The 27,531-nt window shown below is 37.6% G+C and overlaps 1 protein-coding gene and 1 long non-coding RNA gene across 2 annotated transcripts; one reads left to right on the top strand and one right to left on the bottom strand.

The window, feature by feature from the left end:
- Positions 1-309: 309 nt before the first annotated feature.
- LOC117025685 (uncharacterized) lies at positions 310-17,403 on the bottom strand. Its single transcript, XR_004423640.1, has 3 exons — positions 17,285-17,403; positions 15,426-15,494; positions 310-361 (listed from the first exon to the last, which is right to left on the bottom strand). It is a non-coding gene; the product is annotated as an uncharacterized LOC117025685 (long non-coding RNA).
- On the top strand, positions 17,118-26,424 carry C8H2orf69 (chromosome 8 C2orf69 homolog). The gene is made up of 2 exons (XM_033111710.1): positions 17,118-17,640; positions 25,565-26,424. The coding sequence occupies exons 1-2, from the start codon at positions 17,305-17,307 to the stop codon at positions 26,390-26,392; spliced, it is 1,164 nt and encodes a 387-aa protein (XP_032967601.1). The 5' UTR covers positions 17,118-17,304; the 3' UTR covers positions 26,393-26,424.
- Positions 26,425-27,531: the final 1,107 nt, after the last annotated feature.

Genomic DNA, 27,531 nt, shown 5'->3' with positions numbered 1-27,531 from the left:
TAGAAAGTAAACCCTTCTTAAAAATCTCCCTTTCTTCATCTCAAGGTACTCCTGTCTCTCTGACCATTTATTCTCAATTTCCACCATTGAATTCTCTTTCTATAAACAATTCTTATAGGTTCTTCAGAGTTCTGACCTTGGCCTTCTACTTATTCAACAATGTTTCCTTGGGCCATCTTATTATATGCTTCCATACGTTTAAATCCTAATTAGTATATGCCTTCTCTTTTGAATTCCAGATCAATACGTTCAGTTCAAGTTAAACTCCACAAGAGGCTGAGATAAGAATAAAAGGAGGTGGCCGACCTACCTTAAATAACAAAGTCAGGGAAGACTTCTTTATAGAAGTGAAAATTGAGACCTGAAAAAATAAAGAGGGGCACCCGGTTAGCTCAGTGGGTTAGAATGTGGTGCTCTTGACAACAAGGTTGCCGGCTCGACCCCCACATGGGCCGCTGTGAGCTGTGCCCTCTTTAACTGGATTGAAACAACTATGTGACATGGAGCTGATGGGTCCTAGAAAAACACACTTAAATAAATAAGTTTTGAAAAAATAAACAATAAATAAAGAGTGAACTGAAAATGAGCAGAAGAAAAATTTACTCAGGCAGAAAAAGGCAAAAACCTTTAAGGTGCCAAGAGTTGGGTTATTCTAGGAAATCAAAGATTAGCATGGCTGGAACACCATGGGCAAAAGGGAAAAGGGAAACGAGTTTCCTAGACAGATCCCCAGAAGTAGCCTGTTCACCCACTACAGTGCAGCACTGGACTGGACCAGGACAGGCCTTGTCCCATCTTTGCACAGGGCAGAACCTGCCTACAGAGGGGTTCAGGGGAATGTGTGCTCTTAATTATTCCCAAGGAGAAAAAGGAGTTGAGCTAAGCATGCCCAGTAGATTCTTCCCAAATTTTCCAGTCAGACAAGTTTCTCTACCTCTCTAGACAGAATGAATAAACAGACAAACATAGGTTATTATCAAAGTAGTCATAATAATAATCACTCATAGAACTTAAGCCAAAAAAAAAAAAATGTAGGCAGAACGAAAAGGTGGTTAATCGATAAGCAAAATGAGTGGGGTGTCAAGATATTGGGAGTCTCAATTAAATTAACATGTTGTGGCTGTGGGAGTACTCTAGAAAAAGAGCTGAAAGGATAAAAGGGTAATGGTCAAAAGCCAGATATTTGCTGCCGAGATTTCAGAGGTAGTACAAACTTTGGTTCTGAGAAGTTCAGGAAATGGCTATGGGAGTGTGGCTACAATGGAATGGAGGAAAGGGTTTGGAGTGAGAAAATCAAGGACGGAGAAAACAGGTGTAGAATGAGTTAGCTGTAGGAATGATAAAGTTCTAAGGATAACACAGGAGAAGGAGGTGAAGAGAAAGACCAAGACATGAACCAAAAGCTAAAATCTCCAGTGGATGAGAGGGGAGGGAGGACATTAAATATGAGTGATGGGAGGGAGGGAAAATGAGTTTTGAAGAAAAAGGAGGAAGGAGTGTAATGGTTTGAAAAAAGCTATGGGAAGCCATCTATTCCACGTCTTAGCCCTGAGGTACTTTGGGTGTGAGAGAGAAAACAGCTTCCACCTGGAAGGGCTGTAAAAGCAGCAAGGACATGGTTGCTGAGGCAGCTTTCAGTTAATGCAAGGTACAAATGAGATAAGAGGCTGAGGCTGAGGCTGAGGGCAGTTTGCTGATCACATACTAAGACATTCTGGGAGCAATTTGGAGATCACAGTGAAAGGATTTGGGAGTTAAGGAAGAGGTAAGGAATAGTACCCTATGTACTATTCACATAGTGCAATGTGAATAGTACTCCCTGAGTTTTGCAACATGAGGGCCCTGGAGGTAGTAATTGGAGTAAAATGAGGATGGGAATACAGGGGAAGCTTGGCCCAAATAGAGACAAACAAATGTAAACACAGATGTGAAACATAATAGAACTATTTTTTAAATCTAGGAGGGTTGGGCCTTTGATTCTAACTTTAAGGTATTAATATTTTAGTTTGTCATAATGAAGCTTTGGGGCAAGAGTTCACCAATGGCTACCCCACGAGGTACTAAATCCGGAGACTCTTAGTTTCTAAATGTTTCTATAGTTATTTCTCTCCCTACTGTCACTGCCTTAGTTGAGGGTCTCATTTTCTTTTTTCTGGGCTTTTGCAGAAACCAAAGTCATTATTAGCCATGCCTACACCTGCTGAGTCATTTGTTTTCTCACCATGTCAATTTACATGGCATTTTCTATGCGTGCCGTGGTGTCTCACCCCCACATTTTTGTACGTGCTCTCATCCCCCACGTTGTCCTTTCTCTTCTTGTTTGCCAGGTAACCACAAACCTTACTCATATTTCAAGACCCATTTCAAGTACCATTCTTTAATGCCTTTCCTGACTACTTCCACTTTGATCTCACAAACATTATTATTTCTCATTTGTGATTCCACTGCTTTGCAGAATTGATTTATATTTGTCTCTCCAAGATATGCTGTAAAGTGCTTGGACCAAGAGCTATTTCTTATACATGTTTCTATCCATGATGCTTCATACATAGTAAGTTCTCAATAGGAATTTGTTAATGGATGATGTAATGCGTTAAATATCCCATCCATGTAATGTGTTTTTCACCAAAGGGTATTTCTCAATATTTTGCATTTTTCCTGTCTCATTAACATCAAAAGAAAGTGGTCCCCCAATTCCCTCTCGTGTTCAATCACAAAGTCCTTACTCCCCGCTCTTATATGCATCCAAGGGACTTTAGCAATTCTTTCATTTCATAAGTTATGTCTTCACTTTCCCCTTTTCAACTGGTTCTTTTCCTCTGCTATCAAGTATATTCAGGTTTTAATTATTCATCCATAGTATCACCACCATGATTCTGCTGCTTCTTGTAGATACGTTATTATTTCTGCCAGATCTTCCTACCAATGTGAGTTATAAAAGCACATCTTAATTCTTCTACTTGTCTAGCAGGTAACTGTCAGATTGCACGTACATAGACATATACAAAACAAAAACAAAAAATAAAACCCTGAAGGAAGAAAGGTAATATTTTCCTAATATCCCATAATTTTGCAAAGCTAAGCCATATTTTAGAAATTACTACTTATTTAGACCCATTTAACATTTTAGACCAAAGTTACCTTCCTTTTAAGGTTGTGACTTGTGGCAATATCTTTGTTCTTCCAGTCACACATATAAAGTTCAGAAGAATAATGGTAGTTCTTAATTTTTGAATGATAGACACCTTAAGAACCTGATGAAAGGTATATAGACCCTTACTCCATAAAAACGTACATGGTCATTTTGGAAGATCCAAAATGGCGGAGAGATAAACACACTGTGCTTGCCTCATCTCATGAACACATCAAAATTACAATTAAATTATAGAACAATCAACCCAGAGAACTATCTGATGTCTAGCTGAACAGAAGTTTTATAACAAAGTATATAGAAAATAAGCCACATTGAGATTGGTAGGGGGGATGGAGATGCAAAAGGGGCTTGCCCCAAACCTCTGTGTGGCAATTGAAAATCAGAAGAGATATCTCAGCCACAGAGGTTCCCCACAAAGGTGTGAGGGACCCCATCCCCTCCCATCCTACCAGCTCCCCAGCCCAGGAGTACTGGTGCCCGGAAGAGGAGCCCCCATAACTTCTGGCTGTGAAAAACAGTGGGGATTCTGACCGTCCAGCTGCAGAAAACCCAGGTGTCCTCTTAAACAGCCTGTGCATAGACTCACTCGCTCACAGGCACTCACCTTGGGCTCCAGTGGAGGGACAGTGACTATGGGGTCGTTGGAGACATATGGGGAGAGACAGTTGTGTAACTTTGGGGCGAGGACTGGAGGGACAGTCCCCATATTCCCTGTGAAGCATCCTCCTGAGCAGCTGGCTGGCAGGCACCATCTTTCCTGTGTTGATACCCCCTCCATGGGCCAAATCTGAATCTGATTGGTCTGGTGAGCTACAGGCTCACTCCATCCTGCTGACTCATTGAGAAACTGCCTCACCCAACTTGCCTACTGCACCAGGCTTTGTCAATGGCTGAACCTTAAGGGAGTTGGCTGGTGACAGCAAGCTTAGGAGTGTCCTGGCTTTTTACGGAGCTACCCCCAGACCCAGTACTAGACCCAGCCTCTCCCATGTGCCTCCAGATACAGCACAGGCAGCGACCAACCATGGATCGCTTTGTAGCTACTACCAGGTAGTCCCCGGCTATTTACAGGTAGTGGCTGACCTGGGCCTGCACCGGAGCTCCTCCCAAGAAGCCCCAGAACCAACATACTTTGAGTTTGGCTTCAGACCACAGCAGAACACCACCCAATTAGTCCCACAAGTGGCATTCACAAAGGTCAGTCTCAACAGGCACTGGAGTCCACTGGGTTGAATCCTGCTCCATGGGAGTTGGGAGTAAGCCCCCCACACAGCAGCCTGTAAGCTGTGAATGTGGCCAAATACTACTGCCAGTCAGCCTGACGGTTAATACCACCTACTGATGTGCCAACAGCAATCAAGGCTCATCTATTACAGAAGGGCACACACGACCCACACAAGGGACACTCGGGGAGCATCCAGCTCAGGTGACTAGGGAGACTGTGCCACTGGGCCCCACAGGACTCCTACTACATAAGGTCACCTGGCAAGACTGGGAGACATAGCAGCCCTACCTAAAACATAGAAACAAAAAACAGAAAGGCCGCCAAAATGAGGAAACAAAGAAATACATCCCAAATTAAAGAACAGGAGAAACTCCAGAAAAAGAACTAAACAAAATAGAGGCTAGCAACCCATCAGATATAGAGTTCAAAACAATGCTTATAAGAATGCTCAAAGAACTTAGTGAGAATTTCAACAGAGGTAGCAAGCATAAAAAAGGACATAGGAACCATAAAAAAAGAACCAGTCAGAAATGAAGAATACAATAACTGAAATGAAGAATGCACTGGAAGGAATCACCAGCAGACTAGATGAAGCAGAGGATCAAATCAGCAGTTTAGAAGACAAGGTAGCAGAAAACACCCAATCAGAAGAGCAAAAAGAAAAAAGAATCCAAAAAAATGAAGATAGTTTAAGAGACCTCTGGGACAACATCAAGCGTAACAACATTCGCATCATAGGGGTATCAGAAGAAGAGAGAAAGCAAAATATTAAAAACCTATTTGAAGAAATAGTGATTGAAAACTTCCTAAACTGGCAAAGGAAATAGACATACAAGTCCAGAAAGCACAGAGTCCCAAACAAAATGAACCTATACAGACCCACACCAAGACACATTATAATTAAAATGGAAAAGATTAAATACAAAGAGAGAATTTTAAAAGCAGCAAGAGAAAGAGAACTGGTAATTTATTAGGGAGCTCCCATAATACTGTCAGTTGATTTCTTAACAAAAACGTTGCAGGCCAGAAGGGATTGGCACAAAATATTCAAAATGATGGAAAAAAGGACCTACAACCAAGGGTTTTCTACCCAGTAAGGCTGTCATTTAAAATCAAGGGACAGATAAAGAGCTTCCCAGACAAGAAAAAGCTAAAGGATTTCATCACCACCAAACCAGTATTACAAGGAATGTTAAAGGGACTTCTTTAAAATGTGGGGGAGAGGGAAAGGGGAAGAGATAAAAAAAAAATGAATAACAAAATGGTAATAACTACATATCTATCAACAATTGCTTCCAATGTAAGTGGATTAAATGCTCCAATCAAAAACAGAGTGGAAGAATGGATAAGAAAACAAAACCCTCATATACTCACTCGTATGCTGCCTACAAGAGAGTCACTTCAGATTGAAAGACACACACAGACTGAAAGTAAAGGGATAGAAAAAGTTATTTCATGAAAATGGAAATGGAAAAAAAAAATCTAGGATAGCAATACTTATACCAGACAAAATAGACTAAAAACAAAGGCTATAACAAGAGACAAAGAAGGACCCAGTAATCCCACTTTAGGGTATTTACCCAAAGAAACCCAAAACACTACTTCAAAGGGACATGTGCATCCATATGTTCATTGCAGCATTGTTTACAATGGCCAAGATGTGGAGGCACCTGGGTGTCTGTCGATGGGAAGAATGGATAAAGAGTAGATGGTACATCCATACAATGGAATGTTGCTTGGCCAGGGAAGGAAATGGGTTCTTGATGTCTGCGGTGGAATGGAAGGACCTGGAGGGTATTGTGCTGAATGTAGTGTCAGAGAAAGACAGATGCAATGTGATTTTGCTTGTATGTGGAATCTAAAGAACAAACTCATAGATATAAAGAACATTTTGATGGTTGCCAAATGGGAGGGGGTTAAGGGTATAGGTGAAAAAGAGGAAGGGATTAAGAAGTACAAATTGGTTGTTACACAGTAGTCATGGGGATATAGGTATAACATAAGGATTGTAGTCAATAATATTGTAATAACTATGTATAGTGCCAGGTGGGTACTACAGTAGTCAGGGGGATCACTTCTTTAATTTTGTAAATGTCTAACCACTGTGCTGAAACCTGAAATTAGTATAAAATAATATTGAATGTCAACTATAATTTAAAAATTAAAAAGGGGGGAAAGTGAAGGGCAATAAGTGGTCCAAGTTTCCAGGTATAACATAAGTCATGAGGATGTAACGTACAGCATAGGGAATATAGTCAATAATATTGTGATAGTCTATTACAGTGTCAGATGGTTGCTGGACTTACCACGGTGATCACTTCTTTGGGTACATAAATGTTGAATAACTATGGTGTACACCTGAAACTAATATAATATTGTTGCTAACTATATTTTTAATACAAATATATTTTTAAAAAATGTACACAGTCATTTTTTACTTGGTTTCAAAGGTTCATAGATCCCCTGAAGACCAACCATGGACTCAGTTTTAAAATCCCAATATAAACATTTAGCAGTTATTAGAGATGGTTTCCTTTTTTCTTATTTTTATTTTCTAATTCTCCTAAAATGAAAATAGATTATTTGTGATAAAAAAGATCAATGTTTTCTGAAAACCACCCCATACTATATGGTATACTTAAAAGATATTACAAAATAAATTGATTATGTAGTGAACTTGGCAAAGACTGAGAGACTTTGATTAGAAATGGCTGTTATACAAGGCATTCAGTTTTCCCACCTGTAAAATGGAGTAATTAATATTAATTAATCATTCTGTTTTATAGATTATTACTTGCAAAATTCTAATAAGTGTGATTTATCTATGCTCCCTCTAGGTAGTCTGTTATTTAGGTTGTAGTTCTGTTCCCTAGTCTTGAAGCAGATAAAATGCCACAGCTGTTTCTTCAGCTATTCTGTTTTCTTTGAAGGAACACCTGCTTAGAATGTACCTAAGGAGTTATTCCTTTGTTTTTTGATAATTAAAGCACTGCTAAGGTGATGGCTGACATCTGGATTCACTTTTAAAGACTTCCCTGTGTTTTTCTGGCTCCTGGGAGATTCATGAACTATAATGCATTAGATGGAAATGCAGTGATGTGCTTCATTTTGCAACAGCAATTTTACTCTTGCTTTATTATTTCCCTATTGCAATGAGTGAGAGCTGCCACTCTGTTACTGCTGCTAAGAGATTACAGGAACTGAGTTGAGCTCCAGAAATTTAATATGCTATCTAATGCCTTATTTATTTTGATTCTGGCTTTGACTTGAACTGGTAAACTCACTTGGGGCTGCTCTGCAGAATTATTTTCCAGGGATTAAAATTTTTTTTTTTTTATAAACTGGTTCTGAAATAATTTCTTTCGGGGAACATGAAAATCTAAGTTCACTTAACTATTCCCAGTACTAACAGAGAAAGAAAAGCATGGCAAAAGTATTCTAATATTAAATATAATTTCCTCAAAAGCTATATTCTTCCATTTCCACTCAATTTTAGCTCAATAAACTTTTCTATGATTTGCTTTCTAGAATTATATTATTACTGTCATGCAGGGACTCTCGTCCCACTCCCCACACAAGAACACAGGATTTGGTGAGGCCAAAAAAGAACACCAACAGAGCCATAGATAGGGGAGTCATACCAAGATATTCTCGATGGCGGCTGGGCTGGAGACACAGGAAGCAGGAGACACACGATGCACAATCCGCCGACCGCTTCTCTGCCAAACAACAAACAAACCAACCAACCAACCCCTAGCGTAGCCACGGCAGTTGTATCAGTGACTAATGGCTAACCGTTAACAGCTGATAGACACCCAGCCACAGTGGATGGCCATCTAATAACCAAGCCAGCACCTTTCCACATGAGGCCGAGAGCCTGGAAACTGCTCCCTGGGACTCTGTCCCCACAATTACTGCTTGACATTCTTCTTGGCCTCTTACAGGTAACAATACCAATGAAAAAAATATGGACCAGTCAGGGTTCAAAGTTGTAAGTAACAGAACCTGATTCTGGCTGAGTGAGCAGAAAATTTAAATGGAGAGAATTGGAGGCTGTTGAAAGAGGTATGGAACTAAGCTTTCAGGAGCAATGCTTACAACCACGTTGTAGAAACTGGCCTGAGGAGCAAGTCACGCCACCACTTACTAGTGCCCCAACAAACACTAAAAGCAACTGCTGCCACTCACACTGCCCACCAAGGCCACCTCTACACTAGGAATTTCCCCTGTCAAGCACTGCCACCCCCAAATGTCAGATGCCTTTATCAGCAATTTGGTTTCCAAGCAGAATCTTTCCTTCCTCATGCTACTAACTTCCAATCAAAGTCTGAGGCTGGTGTGCTGAACGTTGACGTCTAGATCACATTTCTGTGCCCTCGCTGTAAGAGTCTGGAGATTTAGTTTGCAGTTTACTTTGGGGAAGCAGCACTTACATTAAGATTGGAAAGTCCCTAAACCCAGCAAATATGTTCAAAACATCCTGGGCAGCCAGGAAATATGACCATGTTCACAACAGAAGAGAATTAATATTTGTTGAGAATATAAGCTAAATGCCAGGTGCTTTAAATATTTTACATTATTTAATGTGCAACAAAATAGATATTTTAACCCTATTTTAATGATGGGAAAACTGAGGCTCAAGGAAGTTGTTACTAGCCCCAGATTATTTTGTTAGTAAAATGGAGAACACAAATTCACATGCAGGCTTTTTTTTTTTTTCCTTTAGAATTCTTCCTTGTCTTATAAGGTAAATCTAATTTCCATTTCCCAAGTTCTAATTCATATATGAGCAGTGGCGCACCAAGTAGTGGGTTCAAGGGGAGGGTAGAAAAACCAGCTCTAGGAACAGGCAACAAGGGGTACATTAGCTGCAAGAAAATTTAAAGACAATAATAAAACAGACTAAAAACAGGTCTACTTATTAGTAGTAGTATTATTATTATATCACCATCATCATTATTATTCCCATTAAGTGACAGCAATCCTAAAGAATGTCAACGATAAAATATTCCCCTTGCTGAGGTATCACCACTCCTTGATACACAAGAATATATAAGAAGCCCTCAAGTTAATTTTCAAGTTTTTTTTTTTTTTTTTGAAGAGAAGTTTCTTTAGAACCTATAATCAAAGCGCCATAAACAGTTAGGGGCCATTTAACACATGATGTACCTAAGTACCTATCTTTTTACATTATTTCTAAGGAAAAAAATGAGTTTTAGAAGTACATCTCTCCCAAGTTTGGCGGTATCAGCGGCAGAGGCTCTGGTAGTAAGACAGAACCTCCTTGGAGAGTTCCTTTGGTGGGAGAAGATCTCTTGGCAAGGTGGCTATTACTGATGAGGAGAGGGGTCTCAGCGATTTACACAGTGGAATAGGAAAAAGTATCTCTTCAAACTGGCATGAGAAAGTTGCTGTTTAGATGAATCCCCAGGTGTAGAGAATATGAAGTCTTAAAGAATTACCCCATCAAGTCTTATAAATTCTACCTCCCAAATGTTTCTCAAATATGTCCTCTTTTCCTTTGGCCTATTCAGATCCTAATACGATTTAACCTAGACGACTGTAACATAATGCTAGCTGGTCTTCTTTCCTGTCATTAGTCTCAGCTAATTCCCATCTACTATCCAATCTATTAGATGGGTCAGAGTGACCCATTAAAGCGTAAGTGACATCATGAAGTTCCCTTGCTGAAAACCTTACATTGACTTTCGCGTCCATAGAATAATGATGCAAACTCCTTTGCAAGATTCAGAAATTTCTTTAATACATGGACCCTCCCTACCTTTTCATCCTTTGGCAACACTAGAGTAGAGCTAATCTGAACTATTATACTTGCACTCTGAACGTGTGATGCTCTTTGAGGTCTTTCTGCGATTGCATATATTGTTAATTCAGCAGGCGTAACTGCTATTTGTTGTCTTCTGATCGGTCTTCTCTCCTTCCCAAACTCAAACTGCATGAAGTACTCCATACACTGTGCTCCAACCCACGACACTGGAGGTTTCCTTTCATATCAGAACTTGAATTACAGAAAAGTAACTGCATTCTCGTCTGGCTTCTTCTCCCAGACTATAAACACTTTTAAGGCAGCAGTTATGTCTTTTATCTTTGCCATCCCAGCATTTAGTGCTATTTTTGGTACAGATATTATGTACTTGATAAAATTTTCAAAAAGAATTCCAGGTTCTACACTGTATACAAGATATCAAGGAGGTGACAGTCTAGTAGTAAGGAGAAGTCAAATTCATATACCTGAAACACAAGGCGTCACATGTGCCACAATGGAGGGGTAAGTGAAAGGCTTTGGTTATTTTAAAAAGGGAGCTCTCAGTTCCAGTATTAGGGTGAGGTGGGGGTACAAAATTGAAAAGGTTCAAGGGAGAGGATGGCATTTGAGATGGATTCTGACAAAAAAAATTCAACCCTTGGAGAGGCAGCAAGCATAAGAAATAGGTTAGGTCACATCCTGATATAGTAAAACAGCGGGGTTAAAACAAGGTTATAGAGTAGTCCCACTGAGCATGTAAGAGAGTATTTTTAAAAAGCTGGAGAAGTAAGTTAGGCTTTAAATACTGGCTAAGGAGACAGTATTTAATTTAGAAGGCAACGATGGTGTAATTAAAGGCAGTAATTAGTGGAAGACAGACTATTAGAGCAACCGTCTTAATAGTCTGAGTGAGGAATAACAAAGTCATATTTGACAGGTAGTACCGTATAGACCTGGGTTACTTATTAATGGTATGATCTTGGACATGTTATTTAACCTTGCAAATCCAGTTTCCTCATTTATTTCAAAATACTGCTGTGATTGAATTTATGTAAAGAGATTATTAGTACAGTACTTGGCATGTATCAAGTGCTCAAATTAATTAGTGATATTTCAGCTGCAACTGTAAAACTTCAACTCAAATAAGCATGAGTAAATAAGGGAAATTATTAAAAGGCTACTGACAAGATCAATGGAACAGAATAGAGAGCCCCAAAATAGAATCTACTAATATGGTCAAATGATCTTAGTCTTTTCAACAAATAGTGCTGGAGTAACTGTATATCTTCATGCAAAAAAATAAATCTAGACACAGATCTTATACCCTACACATAAATTAACTCAGAATGCATCATAGACATAAATGTAAAATGAAAAACTATAAAACTCCTAGAATATAACATATGAAAAAAATCTAGGTGACCTCAGGTTTGGTGATGACTTTTTAAATACAACACTCAAAGCATAATCCATGAAAGAAAAAATTGATAAGTTGGACTTCATTAAAACTAAAAGATTCTGCTTTTTGTAAGACACTGTTAAAAGAATGAAGAGACACTCCACAGGCTAGGAAAAAATTTTGCAAAACACATGTCTGATAAAGGATTGTATCCAAAATCTATATAGAACTCTTAAAACTCAACAATATGAAAACAAACAACCCAATTAGAAATGAACGAAAGACCTGAGCAGACACCTCACCATAAAAGATATACAGATGACAAATCAGCACATAAAGGACAAGCAACATCATATGTCATCAGAGAATTACAAAGTAAAACAATTAGATACCACTACACATCTATTAGAATAGCTAAAATAAAAACACTGACAACATCAAATGCTGGTGAGGATGTGAAGCAACCGGACCCCTCTTTTGTTGCTGGTTGAAATGAAAAATGGTACAGCCACTTTGGAAGACAGTTTCCCAAAAAACTAACCATACTTTTACCACACAATCCAGAAGTTACACTCCTTGATATTTACCCAAATGACTTGAAAACTTAGGTCCATACAAAAACCTGTACATGAGTGTTTATGGCAGCTTTATGCATAGTTGCCAAAACTTGAAAGCAACCAAGATGTCCTTCATTGGTAAATGGATTAAAAACTGTGGGACATCAATATAATGGAATATTGTCCAGCAATGAAAAGAAATGAGCTATTGTGCCATGAAAAGAAAAAAACAAAAACACGGAGGGAACTTAAGTGCACATTTAAGTGAAAGAAGTCAATCTGAAAGCCAACGAACTATACAATTTCAACTATATGACATTCCAGAAAGGGCAAAATTATGGAAGCAGTAAAAGAGCAGAGGTTGCCAGAGGAGAGGGAAGAAAGGAGGGAGGAACGCAAGGTCTCTATTATTTCTACAACAGCACATAAATCCACAATTAGTGGAAAATAAGTTTAATTTTTAAAAATTTCATTAGGCTCATTTTTCATCTTACTGCAGACAATAGTTTTGCCAGTTGTTTTATTATCACATAAGTCACCACATTTCAAGGCTTCAATATAATTTCTTAGTTGATTTAGTATCCCAGATTCCCCACACTGCCACCAGCCTCAAATATCAATCTAGGCCTTTAGGGGGTGGGGAAAGAGGGAATGTCATGATTCCTTACATGTGAAGAAAACCTGCCTACCTACCAGAGAATAAAAACAAAGAAAACAAAAGAAAAATCAAATCTATAATTTCAGTCCCTGAAGCCCTGGACTGCCTTTATTTCTGGGAATTACTTCAATAACCATTTTTTTTCAAAGCACAATTAAAATTTTTTTTATTAAAGTGCATGAATTGTACACATACTGCTTAGTGAAATTTTAAATTAGTACCTTTATTTTTAGAGCAGTTTTAGGTTTATAGAAAAATTGAGTGGAAAGTATAGAGAGTTCCCATATTCCCCCTATCCCTCCACCCTAGTTTCCCTGCTACTAACATCTTCCATTAGCTGGTACATTTGCTGCAATTGATGAGCCAATGCTGATACATTATTATTAACTAAAGTTCATAGTTTATCTTAGGGCTCACTTTTGTGTTTTACATTTTATGAATTTTGTCAAATGTATAGTGCCATATATCCATCATTACAGTATCACACTGAATCGTTTCATTACCCTACATGGCTCCAGTGCTATCATTTAAATTGCTTTCCCCTTATAAGTAAGATGTAAATTGTCTTTCGTTTCCACACATTTAACTATGATTTGTATTGGCTTTTTATAGATTTTTGTATAGGTTTTTATTTTTGGATTTATCTTGTTGGGGTTCACTCAGATTCTTGAATCTGTAGGTTATGTCTCTTGCTAAATTTGGAAACTTTTCAGCCATTATTTCTTTATGTCCTTTTTTAGTCCTACTCTCTTTCTACTCTCCTCCTAAACTCTATGATACAAATGTTAGATCTTTTGTGATAGTCTCACAAGCCCCTAAGGCTCTGTTTATTTTTTTTTTTTCAGTTTATTTTCACTCTCAGATTACGTAATTTCTATTACGCTATCTTCAGATTCACTGTTCTTTTCTCTATTCCCTACTTTCTGTTTTGAAGCCTATCCACTATGGGTTTTTTGTTTGTTTGGTTTTTTTTTGTTTGTTTTTTTTTTAGGTTCTTCTTTATATCCTCTATTTTATTGTTGAGATTTTTCAATTTACTTGTTGGAAATTTCTATGTTTAAATTTGTTTCAAGTGTGTTTATAATTGCTTGTTGCATTTTTGAAATCTTTGTCAGATAATTCTAACATCTCGGACATCTCATTGTGGTATCTATTTGTTGTCTTTTTTCATTCAATTTGAGATTTACCTCATTCTTGGTACAATAAGAGGTTTTCAAATAAAACCTGGAATTTTTCATATTATGTTTTATGACTCTATATCTTATATAAACGTTTGATTTTAACTCGCTTTACTGATACCACTCCAGCAGGGGATAAGGGTTGCCAACTTGTTATTGCAAGGCCTTGGTTTATAGTGATTTGTACTTTGCTGAAGCATGGATTTTGCTGAAGCAGATGTTTAAATCATATTCTACAAAAGCAGTGTAAAAGGTCAATCACTTAACTAGTGAGAGTAGACAAAAAATAATCTTTCAAATCCCCAAATGTCTTTACTTTCTAGTTTTGTTTTATCAGTCATTTTGGGGGCAAAATTATATACTAGAGTTGCAAACCTCATATGAAGCCTGCTCCTCTCCATGTCCATTTCAGCACAGAGGCTTACTAAATCACACACACACACACACACACACACACACACACACACACACACAAACACCTACCTGTCCCAAACCAAGAATAATTGAAATGAACTAAAACATTTATTGGCATCTCTCAAAGAACATCAAATGGGCTCCAGTTCAAATCCCACGATAAACTGCTTAGTCTTTTCCCCATTCCTTTCATACCATCTTCTACAGAAACCCACATTTAAGGTTTGTCTTTTCCCCCCTATTCTCTGCCTTTCTGTATCCATTCATTTTACCTTTTAGTAGAGAAATTACACATTTGTGGCCCACAGGCCAAATTTCACCAATGTATGCATTTAACTTGACACAGTGTTTTAAAAGCAATTTCAATTAGTTGTCAACATTTATAAATTGGGAAATAAGAATCTGTGTATCTAACTTCTCTTGAAAAAACTGAATGTTTGGCAAAATGTTGCCTTCATTCTATAAGTGACTTGTAGTGGATGGACATGACTACCTCCTTCATATCTGATATGTCCCTCTAGTTTGCTACACGTTTACCACTCCCTATTGATTACATGTGGCCATTTTACTATTTATGATGTAGGCCTAGCTTCTGTAGATATTGTAGTTTGTGACCTTTTAATGTGCTTTCCTATGAAAATTAGCCTTTTTCAAATTCTAATTTTGCAACTTTTTCTATTTATGATAGTGGGTCATATAACAAGAATTCTGAGAGCCCCACAGGATCCCATGAGAACTGTCAAGAATCCAGAGATGAGCTGTATGTAGTCTTTTGCACACTATAAACCTAATAAAATCCCTGTGGAGATCTCTATCTACTAAAATGGAAGGTAGACTCAAACAACTGGTCACACTTTGTGTATATAAGGCCTCTTGTGGGGAAGCAAATCCCAGCTCTAAGAGAGAACAAAGGGGGAAAGTACTGGGCTATCTGCGCCTATGGATGTTATAAAAGTAGTGATTTCCAAAACTGGTCTTCCTGGAAAAAGAAAGAGAATCTGGAATGAGAAAAACAGATATTACAGTAACATCAATGGGACCTATGAGAAGGAATTACAATTTCTATGACTTACCATAAATCAGCCGATGAACTTAGAGCTGTAACTCTCTCTTGAAGTGGCTCCTGTAGGGTTGTGTAAATCCTTGACCATGGGAAAAAACAAACAAACAAAAAAGTTTGTGTTAACTTCAGTTTATTTCTTTACTCTGCCCTTTAAATCTTTATTTGTATTTCTCAAAGACCTCAATCATATTAAAGACACTGAAACAACTTTGCAGTATTTATCTTTACTACAATTAATTTTCTTCCTAAAACACAAGAACTCCCCATCCTCTTCAATAGTGATAGATTCAATTAAAATGTCAACCTAAAAACAAAACCACAAAAATCAAAAGCTGTGTTTCGAGTACATATACATGCAGTGGATTTTGGATTATATTTCAGTAATCCTCTACCTAACAAGAGAAAGTAACAACATGGATGTGGTTTGCAAAATAGAGTGAAGGTTGGTTGCCTGAATATGGTTATGTATTCATTATCATATATTAGCCTTTGCTTTTTTTAACCTGTTATTTTCAAAAAGCAGCAGATCTACTTAGTGGATTAATTAGTAATATTAATTAAATATTTTTTGATTGTTTATACTACTTTGATTGTTTATGATGTCAGCTAGAACTCAATAATTTAGACCAGAGTAGGATAGCATCTTACACTTCTACGAAGTCACTAAGTATATATATATATATATATATATATATATATATATATATTACACATATATGTGAAAATTATATTTTATCATTTGCTCATTTGTGTTCTTCAAGGCTATTGTTAATATTTGATACGCGGAGCAAATAAAACAGTATGTGTGTTTAAACACACACATATATAGACTCAGGACAGTTAATATATGAAGTGCTTAGTTTGAGTCCTGCTGATAGGAAGGCCTAAATAAATGTTGGCTAAACTTTTTATAATTCTCACTAATATTCTCTCTTACAAGGTTCTTTACAGTGCCATGCCTCACAAGCTTTTGAGTTTAAAATACTAGATCCTTCCCCCTTCCGTCTCTATCTTTAGCATACACTTGGCCAAATATTATTCTTACACAACTCGCCATAAATGGTTGTTGGACACCTATGATTTTCCCACTGTTCAAACTAGTTTTTGAAAACCCTAAAGTAGCCAATCCCGTTGGCTGCAAACACCACCAACAGCAAATGTGTAACAAGTATTGTCTTGCCCCCATTTTTCCTGTCCCAGTCTACACGCCCTGTTCCCCGCTACCAATCAGAGATACATTAGATTTCATATCTAACCATAGATTCTTATGACCCTAGACTCTTCACATATCTACAAAGAAAACGCGATGGTATGAGAAGAGGGAGATTCCCTTTATCCAGGGCATGCAGAAGACTTCCTACAGATTTCTCTACAGGACAGGGTTATTCCATTTATATCTTTGGGACTGTGTCTCTTTTAAGGATCAAAAGACTAGAACACCTCACCTGAAAGGTGAGCCTACTGAAACAGGTGCCTGGTCTACTCAAAACTCTACCGCATTACCGGACAGCGACTTTCAGGTCGCTTTTGCTGCTGCGCATGCGTCCCAATTGCCGGCCTTCGAATTTGTTGTCTTGGGTTCAGACCATTTCTTTGCTCTTCTCCGGCTCTTTCCCAGACTTTTGTTCGAACTTCCCGGCTGTCAGAACCCACCAATCACAAACGTCCTTCGGGCCACGCCCCTCCACCGCCCCCTCCGTGAACCCGAGTCGAATTTCGCGCACTCCGCTCCTTCCTTACGCACGCTGCGCACAGACGTGGGCCTCTGACGCTATCGTCGCCTCCGCGCCGACTCCCGCCGGGGCCTCTGCCGGCGACCGTTGAGCGGCCTGTTGAAGTACCTCCCTCAGGACCTCCCCCTCCACTAACCGTTCTTGCGGCGGCGACCCATGTTGGGGTTCGCGCTCCTGCGGTCGCCGCCGCTGCTGCTCCTGCTGCCGCAGCTCGGACTCGGAATCGCTGTTTCACGATCTCAGGCCGGAACCATGAACTTCGGCGGCAGCAGCAGTGCGCGATGCTCCCTCCCGGCCGAGGGGAGTCCACAGCAGTGCGTGCAGCTGTCCACGGTGCCGGGAGCCGACCCGCAGCGCAGCAACGAGTTGCTCCTGTTGGCGGCGGCGGCGGCGGAGGGAGCGGAATGGCGGGATCTCTCTGGGGACCGGGCGAAGGAGGGGCAGCAACCGCCCACCCAGCATCACGTTCTCTATTTCCCCGGGGATGTGCAGGTAACCTGGGGCCTTTCGGGGCACCTGTTCCTTCCTCTGGTGCATGTGCGAATTGGCTAGATTCTCCCCTATAGCTGGTACCGAGTTTCTTGCCTCGTCTGAACTCAACCACACATGCACTCACAGAGTGGCTCTTCCGTTAATACACGGAATCCCAAACCGCCCCTTCCACACCCCTGACCACCCCCTCCTCTTGTAGCCCGGGAGGGACGGTGTCCTCGGAGAGTTCCGACCTGGGAAGAGCCGGTTGTCAGTCCAGGCTTCACGGCAGTATAATTTGAAACATAGAAGGAATGAGTTGAGACACATGATGTATATTCATTCTGTAACTTGGTTTCTCAGAGGAGTGGGGGGGGGGAGGAGGAGGGGACAGGAGACAGAGATAGCTTTTAAATTAACTTAGCACATAGTGTTCCACTGGCAGTAATTAAAAAGCAAGCAAGTAAACAAAAACAAAAACCCACTAGAAAGGTATGACACCCAGTAATCCTAAGAAAGGGAGGGTGGGTGGAGAAAAGAGACAGTAATTGCTAAGCATGGCAGTATTTTGATGCTCACTTAAATTCTGTACTTTTGTTTTTTGTGTGATTTTCTCTTTATTATTCATTGTATAGCTGCAGGCAAATTACCGTGAATATGTTGTCCTGGAAAGCTGGGTCTCAGTCTAGATCTTATTCTAGAACTGCGTTGTCTAATTGGGTAGCTATTAGCTATCTGGCAATTTAAATTAAGTACAATTAAAAACCCAATTCCTCAGTTGCCCTCGCTGCATTTCAAGTGCTCAGCAGCAGCTAAGGTTTGGGTGTGCTGTAATGAACAGTGCAAATACAGAAGAACGGTTCCACAGCACATTTCCATCATCACAACGTTCCTCTACTGGATAGTGTTGGTGTAGACAGGTAAAGCTAGAATATGGCTAGATGTGTTTCGTATACCATGAAACAATATTTGTTTTTGAAATTGATGCTTGAAAATGATACTTAAAACTTTGTGCCCTAAGTCAAATGATGATTAAGATGCCTGTAGTTTTTTTCTCCTCTTCATAATAATGGACTGATAATAAACACTATGAAAAAACTAGTATTTAGATTTAAGAGAAGAAATTTAATTTACTCAATCGATGCCCTTTTGCTCAATTTGGGAAAACAGCATGACATTACTGCTCATGACCTCCAGATTATGGACCAGCTAACTGTGCACCTGCAATAATGATGATGATGATAGCATGATAACTAAACTTATAGATAACTAAATCTACTAAGTGTTTTTAAAGTGTGCCAGCTAGAATGTAAGTACAAGTCTTCATCTGATGTCTAAAAAATGCTAAATACAGTTGGAATAATATCTTTTTGTTTTGACATCATCCATTTCTTTATGTAGCCTGAAATTCCATTAGCTTTTTGGACAGTGATATACTGTTGATTTATGCGGAGTATGAAGTGCTCTAAAAACCCAGGAATGCATCACAGGGTAATGCATCAAAAGGCTTTGAGGCCAGATTGCCTAGGTTTGAACCCTGATTCTGCACTTTTTAGCTATTAAATCTCTGGCCAATTGCAGCTACCTCAACTATAAAGTATGAGTAATAATTTATAGGATATCAATGAGGAGTAAATATGTGAATACCCAATGAGTTACAGTTCTTCTCATCTTTCTGGTGACCTTTTTAATTATTGGGGGTACCCCAGTGCTCAGTCCTTCAACTTTTCCTCTGTCTTCATATGAGGTCTAAAACAATGCTAAATTATTCTCTTCATGATCTCTTCCAGTCTGTGACTTTACATACAACATTTGTTTATCTAGCCTAGACATATTCTCCAAATTTTATACTTACCAATTGCACACACAATATTTCATTTTGGATATTTAATAGATATCTCAAACCTAAAATCTCTGGATCTTTGCCCCTAAACCTGTTCTTCCTGCAGTTTTCCTCATCTCAGTTAATGGAAACTTCCTTTTTAGTTGCTCAAGTTAGAAATCCTGAAGTTATCCTTTAGTCTTCTCTTTCACATCTCATATTTTAATCCATCAGCAAATAAAGTGGCTTCACCTTCTTAATGTATCTAAAAGTGATCAGGATAATCATTTTAAAATGTAAATCAAATCATTCCATACCTTTCTGCTCAAAATTCTCCAATAACTTCCCGTATCACTCAGAGTAAAAGCCAGCGACCTTTTTATGTCCTGCAAGTCCCTTCACTATCTTTACCTTTTTCCACCTGTTGTTTTTCTGACTGTCTTTTTCTGTTTTATTCTATCCCAGCCATAGCAGCCTTCTTCAAATTGCACACTTCACCTCAAAAGCTTTGAACATGCTGTCAGGAGCAGTCTTTCCGCAGATTATCTATAGGATTCATTACCTCATCTGTTTCAAGTCTTTGCTCAAAAGTTGCCTTCACAGTGAGGCCTTTTCTGACCATCCTATTTAATAATCAGTTGTATGTACAGGACCCCTGTTAACTTTTTTCTTTTTTTTTGTCCATTTCATTTACTATATTATTTATTCATTTTGGTTTTTGTCTGTCTTCCACCACTACAATGTAAGCTTCATGTCTGTTGTCTTCACTGATAGATCTATGATGCTTAGTGACTATTCATTAGATAACTTGTTGAATGAATGAATGTATGTAAGTTGCTTTGAACTGTATGAAGTGTTGGATAAGTCTTAGCTATTATTATATGAAATGCTTTTAGGCTCAGATTTCCTCATCCATATCTTTGTACTTGATTCTTTTGAGCTTCATGTTTATCATTATGAAATTTGCCCTCTTAGATACAGCTCATCTTTTTATTGATCATTTTAGAACTTATTTCAGTTTGCAGCATATTATAGATTAAATAAGCATTTTTTCTATATCTTTATTCTTAATTTGGATCAGTATTGAACAGAATAGGGTCAAAAAGAACTTAGTAGGGTATAATTATAAGCTTTGCCTCATCTTAACATAGATTCATTATTTGGTATTAATTGGATCTGGCTGTCCATGTAATTTAAATCCTAATTATCATTACTTTATTGTTTATATCCTTTTTTATTTTATACCTGTCCTTTTAGCATTTGAAGTACAGGAAAACTGAGGCTCTCTTAATATATATTTCTTTAGCTACCTCTTGATGTTTTTCTCATCCATCAGTAATGATTTTAGAGGGAGATCAGGATTTAAGTAGGTACCATCTAATTTTCTTGCGTTATCTTGCTTCTTAAAGTCTCAGAATATAGAATTACACTCATCTCTTTATTTTTAAAATGTAAGCTTACAATTTGATGAATTTTGACAAATATTACAGTTATGTAACTAACACCACAATCATGTTATACAACATCTCCATCACCCTAAAAAGTGCCTTGTGTCCCACTCTAGTCAATCTCTTCTCTCAGCCCTAGGCAGTCACTGATCTGCTTTCCTTCACTATAATTTTTGCCTTTTCTAGATTTCCATTAACTAGGAACATCCAGATAGAAGAGATGCATAGGGTAAGGTATGTGGGATGGGGTGCAGAGCATCCATGCTCTCTAAACCTATCACTTTCCTAGTCCCTCCACTGTTCACTAACCTGAAGCTACCCAAGTCTGTACTTTGGGGATTTTTATGGAGGCTTCATTATATATAGTCATGATCTCTCATTGACTCCATTTTCAGCCCCTCTCTTGATAATGGGTAGTGAGGCTGAAAGTTCCAAACTTCTGATGATGTCTTGGTCTTTCTAATGACTAGCCCCTACCCAGAAGCCCACCAGGAGTCACCTCATTAGAACAAAAGCCATTCCTATCACCCAGGAAATGCCAAGGGTTTTAGGAGCTCTGTGCCAGGAACCAGGGACAGATATTGCACACGGTTACACACTATTGTTCATACCTGATCATGCACCTTAGGCCTCCGTCGGGCAGCCTTCTTCTTTGGCTGGATCCTGTTATCCTTCTAGCTTGCTTACTTGGGATGTCCACTTTTTGCTCAGCAAAAATGCCCCTTTGCCCCATTTTTGATGGAAGTACAGCTTGTACCCAATACTGTTCTTCTCATTTTGCTGTAACGAGTAGTCCACCTAGTTTAAATCTTTATCATGAATGTCTACAAACTCTTGAAGACACACGTCAAGTTTTCCTAAAAATCCTTTCCTTTACTTTAGTAGCAGAATGAGGTAGGCCTATAAGTTTTGCAAGTTCTCAGACATCTGCCTGTACAGTAAGCATCTCCTAATCTCTCCAAGAGATTCTCTTGCCACCTGCCTCACTGGGGATGAGGAGAAGCGTGCCCCCGACCCTTTTCCCCTATAAGGAGAATAAGTGCACTGCATTCCCACTGGGATGAAAATTCTCTCAAAAGAAAACCTCTCTTCCCACACTCCTTAGCCTTTTCTGTAGATGGGTCAGGGTCATAGCCTGGGTTGTAGAAGCAGTTTGGGCTACAAGCAAGTCCTATGAGAATGTCTGGTGTCTTTTTTTTCAAATGTGCTTATCCATTGTTCTCAGATCTGGGCTTTGACACCACAGTGAGAATCCCATTTTCACATTTTAGTATACACAGTTCCTTAGTATAAACATTTACTCCCTCTGATCATGGGGAAAATAAAAAGAAAACACCCAAGTTTTGAGATTGATCACCTTCTATGTAGTAGAGGCTAAACTGAGAATCATAAAATCTTGAGTTAATTTTGGCTCATTTACTAAATATATGAAATAAATAACTATAGTTTTTAGGACCTCAGTTTCCTTAGCTATAAATAGGATTTAGACGAGCCCTTTCAGATATAAGCTCCTATGATAATTTTAATCATAATTATATCAGAAATCTGGATGTGCAAAAGGCAATAGCATAATCCATAAAGTTAAATAATAGCCTTTTAACATATCATAAACTATTAATGTTAATATTAATGAGATACAAACTGTTAAGGACTTTGAGCATCCTATTGGGAAAATTATCAAAGGACATGAAAAGAAAGTTAACAAAAGAAAATGAAAATTGCCAATAAGCATAGAAAAATATTCAACCTGATTAGGAATCAAAACATACAAATTAAATCAAAAGTGAGATATCATTTTATTATAGCAAAAATTTTTTAAAAATTAATGCTCATAGTCAGTGTGAGCCAGGATGTGGGAAAATAAGCACTCTTGTATACGTCCAGTGGAAATGTAAGTTGATATTAATCTTTCTGATGAGAAGTCTAAAAATTATGATGCAGATTAAATTTTAAATTTATTGATATGGAATCATGCCTATAATACACTAAGTGAAAACTATATATAAGCTTGTTGAGGGAGAGGTAAAGAATGCTTTCTTACATACATACTACTTGTGTATGTGTATGTATACTAAAGGAAACTGGAATCCTAGACACCAAAATTTTAATAGTGATTTTCTAATTGGTGGTTTTGTGGAGGGTTTTTCTTTCTTATACCTTTGTATGTAGACTGAATTTTTGTAGTTATTAGTTTTAATTTTTAAATAGAAAAAAAAATCCATTTTGCTAAAAAATTTAGTTTATTTAAAGTTGTACTTTGAAAAGGCAGTCTTTTCATCCCATTTCCTGTAGTCTCCCATTTCCTTTCCCCAAGGCTATCCCTGTTACCGATTTATATGTCCCTGCAGAAACATTCAATGTTGATGTAAGCTTTCTAAGAAACACAAATGGTAGTATAGCCTACAGGGATTATTTAGCCCTTATTTTACAAACCATACAAGTACTCATAGAGCTCCTTCATTCTTTTGAAGCAGAAATAAATATACATATTTATTTACACATGCACACAAGTATATCCCTGAGATAAATTCCTAGAAGTGGAATTACTAAGTCAAAAGGGAGGTGCATTTAAAACTTTGATATATAGAATATATAACTGTTAGAAATAAGGAAAAATTACATCTCTATTTCTGTCTCCCTCACACTCTACATCCAATCCATCAGCAAATGCTGTTGACTCCACCTTCAAAATATGGTCAGAATCTGACCACATCTTATCACCTTCAATGTCTACCCCACTCTGGTTCAAGCCACCTTCTCTCATTAGGATTAGACTGCAGTAGCCTCTGCTGTAACTGTTGCCCCTTCACACATAGTATACAAATCCTTTCAAGACAGGTCATATCAGCCCTCTCCTCCAAACCTCATCAGAGTTAAAGCTGAAGTCCTCAGTCTCCCAAGGCATGACCCGCAAGCTCGCTCATCAGCATTCCCTCTGACTTTCTTGGCGATGGCTTTGCACCTTGTTCCCTCCACTGGAGCTCCTCTGGCCTCATCACTGCATCGCGGTTCTGTAAAGCATGCTTCCACTTCAGGGCCTTTTGTAGTTCGTTTCTTATGCCTGAAATATCACGATTCATTCCCTCAGCCCCTTCAGGTCCTTCTCAACTCTAGCCTTATTGGCGACCACCCTGTGTTTTAAATAATAGTCTCACACCCTCTCCAAAACATTGGATTCCTTTTCCCTGCTTTGTTTGTTACACTCCATTGCACTCACCACCATATAATGTTTTCTGCTGTCCAGCCACTAGCCATTTGTGGCTATTGACCACTTGAAATGTTGTTAGTCAAATCAAGGAACTACATTTTTAATTGTATGTAATGTCCAATTTAAATCTAAAAACTGATACTCAAGTCTGTTCCTGGAAAAGTTTTAAGTATATTTGAACAACTTGGTATACGAATCTACTGTTTCAGCTGTAAATTTTATGAAATCTAAATTCAGATTTTCTGATGAAAATATAGCACCGAAATTGAGATGTGCTTAAGTGTAAAATACACAGTGGAGTTCGTAAGAAAAAAATGTATAATCTCTCTGTAGTTTTTTATATGGTTTACATATTGAAATAATATTTTAGATATATTGGGCTCAGTAAAATGTATTATTAAAAATAATTTTCACCTGTTAACTTTTTTAATGTAGTTACTAGAAGATTTTACATGTAGCTCAAGTTATATTTCTGTTGGACAGTGTTGCTCTATTTACTAATGGAGTTGTTTGTTGTGTATCTCTGTCCTTAGAGCTCCATGGGGGCGGGAGTTTAGTCTGTTCTGATCCATACCCAATCAGTAGGTATCCAATAAATTTCATAAAATAAATGAATAAATTTGAATGAATTTCCCTTTTTTAAAAGAAGCTATAAATAAAAATTAAAAGGAAAATAAAATTTACATGCATGTCCAAAAAACTAGTTATTAATACACACAGAATAGAGAATGGCTAATAAATATATGAACAAAATTTCAACTTCATTCAGATTTTCAAATCTAAACTAGAATATCATTCCTGTGCCTATGAAATTTAACAAAGATAAAAGTTAACACATACCTCACTAGAAGACAGTATTGTAGTCTATATAACCAACCTTAAATTATGAATATTCTTTCACCTAGTTTTTCTGTTATCTAGGAATTTATTTTTAAGGATGTAATCACAGATGTATAAAAAGATTTTTCTATAATGTTCATTGTAGCTTTGTTTGTAAAATAAAAATTGAAATCCAACATAGCATTCAGGTTGTTAGAGTGATCCAACGAGGGAGGGGTTCAGGGTAGCAGCTTTAATAAGAAAATATTTTAAAATTCTGTTGGTCAAAAAGTCTAATAAACCAAATTTCTATGTTAATGTGTTATGAATAGATTGTATGTATACTAAATAAAATTTATTAAAAATATCTATAATCCTTCCAAAGTGTTTTATTAAATTCCTACTATGCTGTTTAGCTATTTTATAACCCTGTCTTTTGATGGATTTGAGGCCTAACCTGAAAGTGTGATTTGTTCAAAATCTCATAACCAGAAAGTAATGGAGGAGTTATAGTTTTTCACTTATAGTATATTAACCATAGGTCATAACACCCCAACTTACTCCACAATGAAAATGGGAAACTATTTTGTGGAAATGGTTTTAAATAAATGTATATTTAATGCTTGTTTCATCTTTCTTACCTTTCAGAATTATCATGAAATTATGACTCGTCATCCTGAGAATTATCAGTGGGAAAACTGGAGTCTAGAAAATGTTGCCACCATTTTAGCCCATCGGTTCCCCAATAGTTATATTTGGGTGATAAAGTGTTCCCGAATGCATCTGCACAAATTCAGCTGCTATGATAATTTTGTGAAAAGTAATATGTTTGGTGCTCCAGAACACAATACTGACTTTGGAGCTTTTAAGCACCTTTATACATTATTAGTTAATGCTTTTAACTTAAGTCAGAACAGTTTGCTATCAAAGAAGAATGTGAAAGATTTGAATAAGTACTCCAAAGCATTTCATAGTAGACCCAGTTCTTCTCATACTACCAATGGTTGCCAGGGAGAAAAAGAAAGGACTTGTGAAAATTTTGATGAGTCTGGTATGAGTTTCTATCCACCATCACTAAATAGTGCTTCTTTTACTTTAATTGGATTCAGTAAAGGTTGTGTTGTTTTGAATCAGTTGCTTTTTGAATTGAAAGAAGCTAAGAAAGACAAGAACATAGATGCTTTTATCAAAAGGATAAGAACAATGTACTGGCTGGATGGTGGTCATTCTGGAGGAAGCAATACTTGGATTACTTATCCAGAAGTCTTGAAAGAATTTGCACAAACAGGGATTATTGTTCACACCCATGTAACACCTTACCAAGTACGTGATCCAATGAGATCTTGGATTGGAAAGGAGCACAAGAAATTTGTTCAGATACTTGGAGATTTTGGTGTGCAGGTGACTAGCCAAATTCATTTTGCGAAGGAAGCTCCTTCCATAGAGAATCACTTCAGGGTTCATGAAGTATTTTAAGACTACAAGAATATTCATGTACTTATTAAGTGGAAGAGCAGAAGCACTTTTTTGTGGGGAGCACACATTCCTAAAATATGAGTGTAATGTGCAATCGAATTCTTTGCTTGTGAATGTGAAGCTTTTAATTTGGACTGGGTTAGAATTAGTTCATTTGAAATCTAAAAGGTGGTTTGTGATAATCCTGAGGAGATATAAGACCCTTAGAATGAGAGTTACAAAATAGTCCTTATAAAAGATAATTAAAATTGTTATTGTTGGAAATAGTTTATTTTCTGAGTAATGTTTAAAACTAATTTTGGTGGCACTGTAACAATAATTAGCTATTTTGGCACTGAAAACTTTTGAATAGAAACACGTCGTTTCTCTTCAAAGCAAAGGCACACTGATGTTTTCCATCATTTTAGAATAACTGCCCTGCCATTGTTTTATAAACTCATGGAATCTTTCTTTAATGTGCCACCAGGTGTTTTTTTTTGAGAGTCAAAATATATGTTTCCAGATAACCAAGAACATACAGTAGTGTAAAGTTGGTTTTTAAAAACATTACTCTTAAGCACTGTGGCTAAATTTTTAATTGACAACTTTAGCATAAGACAGTTTGGAGTTTCTTGAATCTTGGCCCAAACCAATTCTTTTGGGAAAATTGTTTTGAACATAATTACGTGTATTAATTACAGATATATTACTGATTTAAAATATTTTCATATCAGTCTTTTGAAAGAGATCAACTTAGGGAAAATAAATACATGATACTCTATTGGTTAGTGTTCTGTAGACAAGGGGACAGATTCTATAGATCTAAGCAGTGTTTCTCCAGAAGCATGCTTTTGTCTGCCAAAAGAAAGTAGCTCTCTTTGGCTAAAATGCAAAATTATATTGCTATAAGAAAAGTTATAAGGGAAATTTGGAGACACCAATGATTTAATTTTGGCTCAAAAACTGAATTTGCTTAACACTGCTACATAATCTGGGTGAAGTTTCCTTCTGCCTGTTTTTCTTGACCTACATAAATACATTTTGAGAAACCAAGATCTAATTAATGTCAAACAATATTGAAATATAGCTGTATGATTACAATAAAAGGTGAGTGGTCACTTTTTTATTGTTTATAATTAGCTTTTGCAGGACATGAAATA

Source organism: Rhinolophus ferrumequinum, chromosome 8 (genome assembly GCF_004115265.2).
Source record: "Rhinolophus ferrumequinum isolate MPI-CBG mRhiFer1 chromosome 8, mRhiFer1_v1.p, whole genome shotgun sequence".
In the NCBI taxonomy this organism is placed as follows: domain Eukaryota; kingdom Metazoa; phylum Chordata; class Mammalia; order Chiroptera; family Rhinolophidae; genus Rhinolophus; species Rhinolophus ferrumequinum.
Note: the sequence above shows the minus strand (reverse complement) of the source record. Positions and strands in the feature narration are given on the sequence as shown.

Bases quoted from the DNA above. Each gene is read 5' to 3' on its own strand.
- C8H2orf69 (XM_033111710.1), top strand. From the start codon at position 17,305: ATGTTGGGGTTCGCGCTCCTGCGGTCGCCGCCGCTGCTGCTCCTGCTG. The intron at 17,641-25,564 runs GTAACCTGGGGC...CTTACCTTTCAG, and splicing joins ATTTCCCCGGGGATGTGCAG to AATTATCATGAAATTATGAC.